The sequence below is a fragment of the Onychostruthus taczanowskii genome, unplaced genomic scaffold (genome assembly GCF_017590055.1).
Source record: "Onychostruthus taczanowskii isolate IOZ18803 unplaced genomic scaffold, ASM1759005v1 scaffold198, whole genome shotgun sequence".
NCBI classification, from domain to species: Eukaryota; Metazoa; Chordata; class Aves; order Passeriformes; family Passeridae; genus Onychostruthus; species Onychostruthus taczanowskii.
In genome coordinates this window covers 320,321-333,327 of record NW_024499217.1, presented here as the reverse complement: position 1 = coordinate 333,327, position 13,007 = coordinate 320,321, and the positions used below count along the sequence as shown (strand labels likewise).

Here is a 13,007-nt window from a genome sequence, read left to right as displayed (position 1 = left end):
CACCCTGAGTCTGATCCAGGCCTTTCCCAAGCTCCCCCTCACCACCCACCTCCCTGCCGTGGTTGTCCCCACCTTGCTCTCCTCTTTCTCACTGGGAGCACTGTGTGGAGCTGGGGCTCTTTGCAGAGCCAACAAGCACAAAGAGAGCATTCCCTGGCTGCCTGCCACCCTCTCTTGTGCCTAGTCCGTGCTGGTGATTGCACCTAGCAGCTGAAAATAAGCTCTGGGAAGAAGGGGAGGTGGTGATGAGGAGCTGCCAAGCCAGGCTATTTATACTGGGTGATTCAGGCCTCTGCCTGAGTCCAGCCAGATGCAGGGGAGCTGGAACCCAGGAGCAACCTGCAAAGGACAAACCCTTGAATGAGAGTGTGTTTGCTGTAATATCTCATTTACTGTGTGGCTCGGACTTGTCTGGCTAGCCACCTGTGATGGACTGCACCTCCCCTCTCCGCGCTGCCCCTCAGCGTTCGCTGCAGCCCGCGCCGTGGAAGGATTCTTGCGGTGTGAGGTCCCACCACAGCGAGCACAGCCTGAGCCCAGAGGGCTGGGGACACCAGCACAGCCGCCTGGAGCCACTGCAGTGCCAGGACCTGCTACTGCAGAATGCACTCTTCACTGGAGACCTGGACATGGTGCAGAAGTACTTCACCAAGGGCGCAGCCGTCAATCTCATCATTGAGACCAGGGGCGACGTGCTGCGCTGGACCAGCAGCAAACGTGGTGGGTATGAGGGACTGGAACATGGGGAATAGAAAATGCCCAGGATGGGGTCCAAGGATAGGGCTCAGGCACCTGAGAGAAATATTGAAAGGAATCCCCAGTGGTGAAGAAGGACTTGAGAAGAACAGCTTTAGTGTGAGGAAGGAACTTTCCAAGGCTGTACAACAAGACAGGCTTAGAAGAACAGCTTTAGTGTGAGGAAGGAACTTTCCAAGGCTGTACAACAAGAAGTAGCAGGCTGGTTGAAGGTGGCATGAGGCAGATCTACTGGGAAATAGTGAGAATAGGACCCCTGGAAGAGTTGCTGGAGAAGCACATGCTCAGGATTGTCCTGTTAGAGATTATTGGGATGGATGTGAAATACATGTGGGGAGTGTGCACGGGTGGAGAGGCATCGGAATGCTGCTCTGTTCCATGACACAGATTTGACAAGGGGAGCAGAAATCCAGTGTATGAGAAAGATGGTGGAAGCAAACTTTCCTCAGTGACAGGTGGTAGGAGCTGATCATTCTTGGTGCTTCTTTCTGTCTGTACATCTCACTTCTCCATCTCTGCCTTGTCCAGGCACATCCTGGGGCTACCACACATGCTTCCACGCTCTCTGGTCCCTTTTGCTTAGCTTCTCATCAGCATTGTCCATAAGCTGCTCAGTAAGCAGTGCAGCTGGTGTGTTTGAGGCAGGGTGTGCTGGGCAGCCTGGATGTGCCCTTGTTCTTCTGCTGTCAAGTAGTGACATGGTACAGGCAGACTCCAGAATTTAAGAACATCAAGTAGGGAAGGCCTTAAGCTGTATTTGTCTTGGTTTAGGGCAAATTTGGGAAAGAGCCTCCTCAACAGAAGGCTGGTGGCAAAAGCCACCCATCTGAGAATGGAAGAGCTGTTGATGAAGCTGCTTTCCCAGAGGAGCAGGCCAAATGTCCTGGTGCTTAGACAGCAATTTGTGGGGATCCACTCCAGCAAGAGACACGTAGGGTGCGTGGGCTTGCCAAAGCACATGCTGCTACTTATGAGGGGTGAAGATTATTCACTGAGTTGTAAGATTTGTAAGACCCAGGTTTTGAATTGTTACAGTCTACTTAGGAACGAAATCACTAAAGGCATTGCCTTTCATGTAAGAGAGATAATTTGTCAGTAAAATACAGATTGGGTGTGGCAAGTCCTGTCTTGTGCCAGGCTGGCAGACGCTGGAGCAGCCAGTCTCTCTGCTGGTAAGGGATTGTGCCCCAGAGAAAATGGAACAATGTAAAACAACCTTATGTAGAAATTTCTATAATCAACAAAGTTTCAAGCCATGAAAAACCCAACCAAACAAAATCATTCATCAAGCACAAAGCAAAAATGTGCTGCCAAATTTTGTCAGATAAGAATAGAGAACAAAAACCAAAACAAACCTTCATGCTACCTGAGGCTTGTCTCTGTATCTCACTGACCATGTAGGGACAGGTTCCTAGAACTCAGTGACCTTAACAGTAGGTTCTAGTGACCTTGTCTTTCCCAGATCACCTCGCTGGTATTTTAAGGTGCCCAGAGGAAGTGTAAACTGTCTGGTGTCACTGATATTTACACCACTTCCTGCCTCCCTGGTGCCTGGCTGGGAACCTCAGGCTCCCACGGGATACCTGCTTATATCCTTGGGTAAACAGAGGGTCCCATCAGGTGAGAACGTCTGCCAGGGACTTCCCTTCCTTTACCTTTTCGTAGGCTACATTTTAGTCAGACAAGGTGAAGTTTGCACACACAGAGCAAACTGGATGCTGTCAGCATAGAACTTGCTCATTTATTTTCATTACTGAGAAGGGTTAAGTTCCCTGTCTTACACTCTGCTCTGGTCCTCTGGTAATTGTTGCTTGGTGGTCAGTTGGGGTCACTTAGCTGGTGTTTAGCTGCGTGATCTGAGCAGCTCCATGACACAAAATTAAAGGGGGCTCTACCAGCCTGCCGTGCAGTTTGACATGTTCTCCAGATCACACGGTGTGAACAATGTGTGCACGGTGCTAGTGCCACGTGAGCAGGGCATGCTCCTCTGTGACCGAGGTGGGAGGGCTGCCTGCATCAGCCAAGTGGGGGCAGAGGAAAACACCAGCTCAGGTGACAGCACTGCAGTGAGCAGCCAAGTCAGGGGAGTCTCTGAGCGCTGAAAGGGAGCACTAGAGCTAGGCAGGGGCTCTGTGCAAGGCAGATAGCAAGAAAAAGGAGGAAGTGGGGAGGGTCTAAAGCATAATTACCTCCAATTTTTCCCATCTTTGTGCCTGTTTCTACCATTTATTTGGCTTTGATTAAAAATAGCTGTCTTGTAGCTTGTTTAAAAATCTTCCTAGTGGCAATGGCTCAGGTGCAACTGGTAGATGGATGTGCAGTGCTGGAGACGTGTGTGGAGCCAAGGGGTGAACAAAGGCATGGAGAGGTGTGTGGAGCTGCTGGGATCATGCTGTTGTGGTCTGGGCAGCACTGGGCAATACGCTGAGTAAGCATGAAACCATTTCTCTCTCTGTTGTCTTAGTGATGTCCCATCCACATTTCTACCCTTCAAGCTCCCCTGCCCTTCCTGAAGGTTTTCCCTTCACAGCAGGGCACTGCTGAGGTACTGCTGCCTGAGTGGAGAGCCTTTATCAGCCTCTTGGCCCCAGCATTTGGTCACAAGGTTTCCCGGAATAGAACAGCTGAGACTTGAGCTGTGCCCAGCCTGAGCCAAAGCGAGGGGTGTGATGTGTTCCCCCTCCCTGTGGAACGCCCTGGGCTGGCAGGCAGGCAGACTCTCGGCCCAAACACAGGCTGCTGGTGGGGCTGTGCCTCAGAGCCTGGCTGGGGTGCACCAGCAGGTCCTGTCCTGGTCTCTGAGGAGAGCCTGGTTGGGTGTTATGGGCAGCATCACGGGTGGAGGAGACGAGAGCCAGGAGCCCATCCGCACACAGCAGGCACACGGCCCTGCCCAGGTGTTCTGGCAGGCCCTGCTGGCTGGGGACCAGGGCACTGTAGCCAAGATCCTCAGTGATCCTGAGAACAACCTGAGCCCCAGTGCTGTGTTTGACACCAGTGACCTGGAAGAGTGGAAGAACTACCGCTTCAACCCCCGCGGGCTGAGTATGGGGAGCAGTGGGGCTCAACCTGTGCTGTGTGCTGTGGGGCTCAGCCCGTGCTGTGTGCTGTGGGGCACGGCTGCTGTGGGGCTCAGCCCATGCTGCAGGGCACAGCTGATGTGGGGCTCAGCCCTGTGCTGTGTGCTGTGGGGCTCAGCCTGCGCTGGGGGGCTCAGCCCTGTGCTGTGTGCTGTGGGGCTCAGCCCGAGCCCTGTGCTGTGGGGCTCAGCCCGTGCTGTGGGGCTCAGCCCATGCTGTGGGGTTCTGTGTTATGAGTGCTCCTTGGCTTGCAGAGTGGTGGGAACGGCAACAAGAGCATGGGGATGTGGTCAGGTTCTCCTGTGTTCCTTGTGGGAAGGGGTTCCTATTTCTGAGAGCACAGGGCGCATGCAGGAAACCTGGTCCCTCCCATAGGGATTGTTTAAGTGCTTGGGAGCAGCTCTGTGTGCAGCCTGCTCTGCGCTGTGGGCTCCCACTGCGGGTTGTGCCAGGCTGTCACAACATGAGTTAGGTCTTTGAGACAGTGCAGGTTGAACCTGGCCCTGGGAAACACAGATGACATACTGCCTCTGCAAGAAGGAGCTGAGAGGATGTAGTGGGGAACACACCATGCAGTCTGGGATGTCCTCCAGCTCAGTCTGGTTAGGCAGCAAGAGGCACAGTTTAAGGAGTTTTTTCCTGTAGCATCTGCAGGCTGTTAGCCAGCAGAAAGCACCAGCTCAGCGGTGGTTTGTGCTGGGTCAGCATCTTTGGGAGCTGGCACATTTCAGCCCCTTGCTCTCTCCTAGGTTCTAGATGTCCAGCTCTGCTGTAGCTTGTTTGCAACCTGCTCAGGGCTTGTTTGAGTTCCCTGTGTGTGTGGCAGCTGGCTCTGACACCTCTCTACTGCCTGGTTCCTCATGTTTGTGGTGCTACACACATGGTGTTTGGCCCAGCCACCTCACTGCCATCAGCCCTGCTCATGCACCAGACCCTTCATGTGCTGCATCCCTGACAAGAGAAACCCCTGTACCCCCTGAGCCACAGGTGAGGGGCACGCTGCCCAGAACAGCTTCTGCTGCGGGCTGCTGCTCCCTGGAGCTCCCTGTCTGCACGGCTCTGCGGCCTGAGAGCCTTCCAGGGATCTCTGCATTTGCGGCCAGCCCAGATGCAGGGATCTTGCAGGGAAAGGACCTGATGTCCCTTGAGGGGAAACACACGTCTGTCAGGGGGCCCTACCTCAGGTACTTCAAGGAAAAGGGCAGGTGTTCGTGCACCGCGGCTGGATGCGGCTCCCTGACCCCTCTTCCCCTGCAGGACTGTGGTCGCTGAGCTACGAGCAGGAGCTGACCACGCCGCTGCACATCACGGCGGGCCGGGGCTACACGGCCTGCGTGCGGCTGCTGCTGCTCCGCGGCGCGGCCGTGGACCTGGCGCCGGGGGGCAGGACCGCGCTGCACGAGGCGTGCGCGGCCGCCCGCGCCGGCTGCGTGCGCCTGCTGCTCGGCGCCGGAGCCGACCCCGAGGCTGTCTCCGAGGATGGCTGCCGGCCGCTGCACCTCTGCAAGAGCTCCGACTCCATCGAGTGAGTCCTGCCTGCGGGAGCGCCGCCAGCCTCCCTCCGGCTCAAGCCTAATCCCGTGTAGGAGGGGTCCCTCCTCCCCCCTGGAGGTGGGTTGGTGCCTGCGGAATGGGGCTGCTCCTGGACCGGGATCAGCTCTGAGGTCCAGCAGGTGACTGCAAGCTCGTGTCCTTAGCAGATGCAGCTGAGGAGCCAGTGGTCTCGCTGTAATGTTCAGGGCGTTCCTGTGCAGATCCACTGTGCTTGTGAGCAGGCACCGGGTGTGGCAACACTTAAGAGGTCTGTGCAGAGTTAGCTTAAATTAGGGTGACAGCATCTCTGCTCCCCAGTCATGCTGGCTTAAAAACTCTGCTCCAGGGCATGAGGAGCAGGTATTTTTGGACTCTGGGGAAAAGCTGGGGTGGTACAGATGTGGGAGCTGGGAGGTAGGATGGGAGATGGACATGAGGAATGGTCAGCAAGTCGCCTCGGCCCACACAGGTGTGTCCGGCAGCTGCTGCAGCATGGTGCCAGTGTGAACAGTCAGACGGAGGAGGAGATGGACACAGCACTGCATGTGGCATCACGGCACGGCCTGGCAGAGCATGTCCAGCTGCTTCTGCACCACGGGGCTGAATTGGAGGTGAGGAACAAGGAGGGGCAAACACCGCTGAATGCTGCCTGTGCTCAGCCCCATCAGCCCCAGGACATGGACCGCTACTACCGGGTCTGCCAGCTGCTGGTGCAGAGCGGTGCCAGGATCAACGCCGAGGACCGGGACCGGCAGCACCCGCTGCACCTGGCCTGCAAGAATGCCAACGCTCAGATCGCAGAGTTACTGCTGGCCCGGGGCGCCAATGTCAATGTCATGAACTACGGCGGCAACACGGCCCTGCACAACATCCTGCAAGTGGCTGCCTACAAGCGGGAGCATCGCCCAGAGCTGGTGGTGCGAGCGCTGCTCAACCACGGAGCCGTCCGCATCTGGCCGGGCTCCCTCCTCAAGGTGCGGGGAGTGTGTGGGAGGGGAAGGCTGTGAGCAACACCAGGGCCCCCGTGGGCCCTCCTGTCACAGCAGGGCTTGTTCCAAGGCAGCCGGGTCGCTGTCCTGCCCTGCTCTGCCCAGGGCCTGGGAAGGGAGAACTGGCGTTATTGGTACGGGAATCCCTGATGCTTTCTGCTGGGGTGTGGTTTGCTGTAGCACTCTCCTGCTTGGCTGCTAAGCTGTGTGGACAGCACTCACCCAGTTTCCATCATTACTTGCTCTGGAAATTGTTGGTCCTTTTCCTCTGGAGGTGTTTCTTCTCAGGGGCACACCCTCCAGCTCCTGCCGTCTCTGCAAGACACCCGCAGACAAAGGGTTAATTTCCTGTCTTAATTCCTGAGCACTGCAATAATTACCCAGCCCGGAGATCAGCAGATTGCTCTCCCCTTTGGGAAAATACAGGAAAATCAACAATTAACACTAATTAATCTCCTATTAACGCCAGATAATGAGGATCACTGGTACAGCCAGAATAGACTCTGACAGCTACTGCTGGCCTGGGCCATGGGGAGTGGCAGCCCGGAGCCAGGGAAATCTGCCTCAGTGCGGCTTTGCCTGGGTGGGGTGCTCTCCAAAGGCTGCACTGTTGCTAGGTACACGGCACTGGCGTGTCACCTGCACCTACACCAATGTGGGACACACCAGAGGTGTGGTACAGATATGTGTGAAGTCCTCTGCGGTTCTGTGCCACGCTTGACATGGCCACAGCACTGCTCTAGACACAGGCACAGGTGTCTCTGCAGCCATGCACCAGAGGGGCACAATCCTGCATCCCTGAGACCCCAGTGTGGCCCGCAAAAGAGGCATGGTGTGCTGTGCTCTGCCTGATCACAAAATGAATGCCAGTCCCTGCCCTGGAATGGCTCATGCTCTAACTACTGAAATGGGAGGCAAGGAGTCTGGTGTCAAGCAGAGTGTTGGTGTTTATGAGCTCCTTGCAGCAGTGAAGCTGATGGAGATCATCTCCTCAGCCATGCATGATTGTCCCTGTGTCTGAGGAGGAGCTGTGGGTTGTGCTGAAGGCAGCCAAGCTGTGCATGTTCAGTGGTGGCTCAGCCCTCCTCTGTGCAAGGAGGAAGGAGGGATGCTCTGGTGCTTCATACCTGCAGTGGTTTTTCTCTCCTGGGTCAGAATGAGGGAAGGACAGTTCACCAGATTTACTACACCTGGACTGAGCAGTACTTTAGGAGGTGACAGTGGGGCTTGCAGGATCTTGCCAAATGATGGTGATCACCTGCTCTTGATGCCTTAAGTTTTAGCTTCCATATTTTCTGGATTCTGTACTGCATTAGTATATAACTCTGAGTTTCATATAAAGTGTTAGCAAGCTCTCTTCACAGCTCAGTCACACCAACCCATCCTTTTCCAGCCCCAGAACCAAGGACACCACTCCAGCTTCAGGCCCAAAGAGTGTAAACAACCATGAATTGAGGAAAGCAAACTGGAAGGATGGGACTGCATAACCTGAAGCTGTAATTGGACAATTAACCCCAATTTGTAAATGGACCAAAAATTATAAAAATATGACAGCTGGTGACTCGGAGTCCGTCTTGGGTGTAGCCTCAGCCAGACTCTTGTACTGCCCAAGGTGTATCCGTTGAAGGCCTTTTTCATCAATCCCTACTTTATTCCTTTAGCAGAGTCCAGCCTGTGTTCCAGGTGGCCTCTGAAGGCATCTGTCTCTCCCTGGCCAGGTGCTGCGGTGCTGCCACAGCTGCCCGCGTGTCATCGAGGCGCTGGTGAACAGCTACAGCCACGTGCGCGTCTCCGAGGACTGGCTGGCAGCGGTTCCAGCAGAGGTGGTACAGGTGAGGGAGCAAACGCCAGCTGCTGCTGGAGAACACGTGCCCAGGTTCTGGTGGGCTGCCGGGGCACCAAGGCCTGGAGGGGGTTGGGTGGAGCTGGGGCTGGCCAGGGGGGTGGCAGGCACGGGATGGTGCTGCTGGGGGCAGGGAGGATGCTCCAGAGTGAGGCAAGTGGGTGTCTGGTTCTACCTCTGGTCCCAGGGTGATATCTTCAGCTTTGCATGCCTCTGGTCCTTTCTTCTCTCTGTAGAAATACCCATGTTTCTACCAGTCGCTTTTCTCCCTGGGGCACAGACCTCGCTCCTTGCAGCACCTGGCTCGCTGCACACTCAGGGCCCTCCTGGAGGGCCGCCTGCTTCTGGTCCTGTCCCAGCTACATCTGCCAAGTGCCCTGCACCAGTTCCTGCTGCTCGCCTTCGAGGACGTTCTCTACTAGGGGTGGCAGCTGCAGTCCTGCTGTGCCTCTCTGTGCAGGTGCTCCACCTCTGCCAATGCGGTCTGTGCTCTTGCAGCTGCCCCCTTCCCCTCGCCCCACTCCTGCCTGGCCACATCAGCCCCCTGTGCCAAGCCTGCTGCCATGCCCCAGTCCCAAGCAGCCTTGTGCTCTGCATCATGCACCTGTTTTGGAGTGTTCTGTTTGTCCATACTAATCCAGACAGACTCCAGACTAACAAAAGGAGCTATGGGAATTAGGGAATTTTGTGGTACAAGGAGCAAAGACACTGCATGGATCACAGGCTTAGTAGTAGAATACCAGTTTCCCTATCCCAAATCCAAATACTCTAGCCTATACGAGGCAACTCTGATGCCCTGGATGATTGCTGTGGTCCTGTCTTTGGTCAGGTTTCTTGGTCTGTACCCAAAGGTGTTTGGAATAAATCCTGTTCTTTATACCCACCTGAGCATGATTTCTTCATTTCTTTGAAGACTGTCCTGACAGAGCTCACCTGACATGCCATGGGTGGTGGCATTTGCACTCAGAGCTGTGCACCCACCTGTTTTTCAGCAGGAAATGTGTGGTGGGTGTTCCAATAAAACCCCTTCCGTGAAGGTACAATGTCTGGGTTACCTGGCTCAGGAGCTTGAGGCAGGCTGGCCGTGCTTGTGCAGCACTGAGGACCTCGCTGCTGGTGAGAAGGAATGTGTCCTGGGACTGCTGCTCCCCTGGGCACAGAGCAGCCAGCAGCAGAGCACTGTGCAGGGTCCCACTGCAGCCTGGGCTGCACCACAGCCTTGGCAGGGTGAGGGGAAAGGTTTTACCCTGCAACAAAAGACACACGATGAAAAAGAAGCATTATCCATCCTTTGAAGATCTGCTCTAAGCAAGCTCCATTACTGCCTCTGAGCACCACAGCTGTGGCACAGGTATCCAGGGCAGAGGGTGCCTCCTCTTGCTGCACTCGTGGTGCCTCTCTCCATGGGCACAGTGGGACCCTGCAACACGCAGCTCTGAAGGAAAGGCTGTGTGACAGACGCAGTGGTGCTCCCTGTTCTGCCTCCCCGGGCACACGGGCTGTGGCTCTGAGCCCTCAGCCCTGCTGCTCTGAGGACGTGAGCCCAAAACCACGCTGAGAGGTTGATGGTGCTGCTCCTGATCGTGCACTGCTGATGTGCCACAGCAGGGATGCTAACAGGGTACAGGAGGGATGTGTTCATGTGCTACCGGTGCCCACAAGGTGCCTGGAAAGCACTTGTGCCTGCCTTTAAGTAGGTGCTATTGCAGCATAGAGATGGTATATCAGGATATGTGCTTTATGACATCCAGGGGCAGAGAGGTGAGGTGTTGGCTTGGGTGGTCAACAACAATCTGCAAAACTGGGATGAAGTGTACAGGGGAGCCAAAGTTTTTAAAATACATGGATGATGGCCTGCCCTCTCCCCACAGAGCAGTGGTGCATTTCCCTTGCACCAGTGAAGGAATGGAGTCTGAAATTGCCTCCTTCCTGTTGGCTGAACGGGCTTGTCTGCTCAGGTCATCTGTTTATGTGACCAGGGCCAGTGGTCTTGCTCCCAAAGTCTAATCACCGCTTTAAAGGGTTCATTTTTAGCCAGGTGATGTCTGTGAGCGAAGGAGGAACAGAAACAGGAAGGTCTGTCCTTTGTGGTGGCAGCACAATCTGGGATTGCCTTAGCCTGACCTGATGTCCTGGTCTGAAGGCAGCGTGCAGAGCAGCACACCTGGACAGGTATACCATCCTTCTCTCCAACGTTGTCCCTATGCCTGCATTAACTTGTGCTCAGTAAAGCATGCTCAGCCATAATAATATGTCCTTAGAACAGGGAAGAGTTGAATTTCATCGTTTGCTTTATTTTGTAGTTTTACTTGCAGCTGTTGGGCTTACAGCTGTCTCCTGGGTCTCGCTGGCTGCTTTTGCCAGTTCTGAGGCTGCTCTGCACTGGCTGATGGAGGCAGCTCCAGCTCTTCCAGTGGCAAGAGGTGAACACACAGGGTCTGGTTTCTGCAAAGGCAGGAGCAGATGGAGCTCTGGCACATCCTTGTCCTTCCTAGACAAAGGTGGCCAGACGGGCACCTCCTGCAATGAGGGACCCGTGGTGGGGCTGCAGGTACATTTCAAGGGCTCCCCTCAGAGCCACCAGACTGCAGACAGAGCATCCTGTGTGCCTGGGGGGCTGAGGTCAGGTGGGTGGAGAGAGGAACAGGCCATCCCTGGCCACATGTCTTCAGAAACTGAGTTTTGTCTGTGCTCCTACCAAAACTGAAAGGGGCACGAGTTCATTATGCATAAGGATACCACTGGATAACAGTCTTCAAGGAATGTGGGGCTGGTAGGAAAAAGGGAGAACCTTTTACAGCATGACCAACGCAACTGGTGGGGAAAAAACTACACCAAATCAAACCAATCCAGCAGAAAAGCTCCTGGGAACTCCAGCCCTTTGCAAATGGAAACAATCAAAAATGTTCAAGCTAAGATGCAGGCTGAGTGTAAATGCTCTGACTTCAACTCAGTTATGCTAATTGATTAGCAATTGATTTTCAAAAACATTTACAATAACAGATTTTAAAAGATTTAGTGTTCCAGAGCACATTCTGGCAACTTAACAAACTTTGCTATTTTCTCAGGTTTCTGAAGGGGAAATTCCTAATGCAGCATTGGATGTATTTGCAGGGACAATTTTGCCAGGGAAATTTAACCTTCCTGAGTGGGAGGGCTGTGGTCTCTACTGAGAACACTGAACCTAGGGGTTGTTAGCGTAGGGACACGTGGTTCTGGTGTGTTTTTATCAGCTGCTGCAGGCACAGGCAGCTGCCAGTCACTTCTGAGTCCTGGGCTTGCTGGGAATGTCTCTTGGGCACAGGCTGGTTCTCCTGCTTCAGCATCCACCTGGGTTTGTCAGCAGAACAGTCACGGCAAGGTGCACCCTTAGGAGTGGCTGGAGAGATGTGAGTCCACTGTTGCATTTTCAGTGCAGCCATTCAAGTGATGTGCTCGGAGAAAGAGTCATCCCAGCTCCAGACAGAAGTTTCCATCCCAGCTGCAGCCACTGGCTCCTGCTTTGACCCTCCCCGTGCAGCCAAAGCCCTGCCCATCCCTGGTATTCCTTCTGACAGACAACCAGCACACTCTGCAGGCTTCCCAGCCTCAAGCACCTGCTTGACTCTCGCTCAGTTTTTCCTGTTCCTCAGTAAAGAGCAGGAGAGGCCATAATGGGGGTTAGCAGTGAGGTACTTACAGGAAAAGCAAGCAGAGAAAAGCTCTTTCCCAGCATGTCTGTACCCACCCTGAGTTGTAGCCTGCTTCTTTGGTAGTTTTGAGTCAAAAAGGCATCTTTGTAATTTTTTGTTGTGGAGATATTTTTTTTTCTGCCATAAATTTGACCAGTTGCTTTTTGGACCTGTGAATATTTGAGCATTCTGATGCCCTTGTGGGAAGGAGAGAAGAATTGCACAGTGCATTGATCACCTTGCTCTCTTTATCTTTCTGCTGTCATGTTTCATTTGATGCCACGTAAGAACATACAGGCAACGATGTTCTGTTTCTCTCCATCATATAATTTAAAACCACACAGATCTATGCTATTTCTCCACTTATTTGGCTGGAATTGTGTTCAGCTGTGCTGTTCATGTGTGGAAGCAGTCACCCAGCCCTGACTGCACACACAGGGTTTCCCTGGGCTTTTCCTGTTGCAGTGCATCCCTTGGGATGGAGGGAGGGCAGCTGTGCACAGTGCTGTGGTTGTGTGAGGGCTGTTCTGCTGTGCACACAAATGCTCAGGAGCCCTGGGGTTGTATTTGGTGTGATTTGCCCGTATTTGTTGTGATTTGCCTGTATTTGGTGTGATTTGCCTGTAGTTGATGGGATTTCCCCGTATTTGGTGTGATTTGCCCGTATTCGGTGTGATTTGCCTGTATTCAGTGTGATTTGCCTGTATTCGGTGTGATTTGACCGTATTAGGTGTGATTTGCCCGTATTCGGTGTGATTTGCCCGTATTCTGTGTGAGTTGCCCGTCTGTGGTGTGATTTGCCCATATTTGGTGTGATTTGCCTGTATTTGGCGTGATTTGCCCGTATGTGGTGCGATTTGCCCGTATTCTGTGTGAGTTGCCCGTGTGTGGTGTGATTTGCCCATATTTGGTGTGATTTGCCTGTATTTGGTGTGATTTGCCCGTATTTGGTGTGATTTTCCTGTATTTGGTGTGATTTGCCCGTATTCAGTGTGATTTGCCCATATTCGGTGTGATTTGCCCGTATTTGGTGCGATTTGCCCGTATTCGGTGCGATTTGCCTGTATTTGGTGCGATTTGCCCGTATTTGGTGTGATTTGCCCGTATTTGGTGCGATTTGCCCGTATTTGGTGCG

At 53.9% G+C, this 13,007-nt stretch overlaps 1 protein-coding gene across 2 annotated transcripts; it reads left to right on the top strand.

Annotated features, from left to right (window-relative positions):
• Positions 1 to 285: 285 nt before the first annotated feature.
• Positions 286 to 9,084, top strand: ASB10 (ankyrin repeat and SOCS box containing 10). 2 transcript variants are annotated; one of them, XM_041402387.1, is made up of 5 exons: positions 286 to 720; positions 5,094 to 5,361; positions 5,839 to 6,343; positions 8,077 to 8,190; positions 8,438 to 9,084. In XM_041402387.1, the coding sequence occupies exons 1-5, from the start codon at positions 429 to 431 to the stop codon at positions 8,621 to 8,623; spliced, it is 1,365 nt and encodes a 454-aa protein (XP_041258321.1). In that variant the 5' UTR covers positions 286 to 428; the 3' UTR covers positions 8,624 to 9,084. The 2 variants fall into 2 exon arrangements, with proteins under 2 accessions (XP_041258321.1, XP_041258320.1); XM_041402386.1 differs by lacking the exon at positions 286 to 720 and adding an exon at positions 2,927 to 3,801.
• Positions 9,085 to 13,007: the final 3,923 nt, after the last annotated feature.

Excerpts from the sequence above, each read along its gene's own strand:
- ASB10 (XM_041402386.1), top strand. The coding sequence starts at position 3,426 with ATGTGTTCCCCCTCCCTGTGGAACGCCCTGGGCTGGCAGGCAGGCAGA. Across the intron at positions 3,802-5,093 it reads CTTCAACCCCCGCGGGCTGA|GACTGTGGTCGCTGAGCTAC; the intron begins GTATGGGGAGCA and ends CTTCCCCTGCAG. Across the intron at positions 5,362-5,838 it reads AAGAGCTCCGACTCCATCGA|GTGTGTCCGGCAGCTGCTGC; the intron begins GTGAGTCCTGCC and ends CGGCCCACACAG.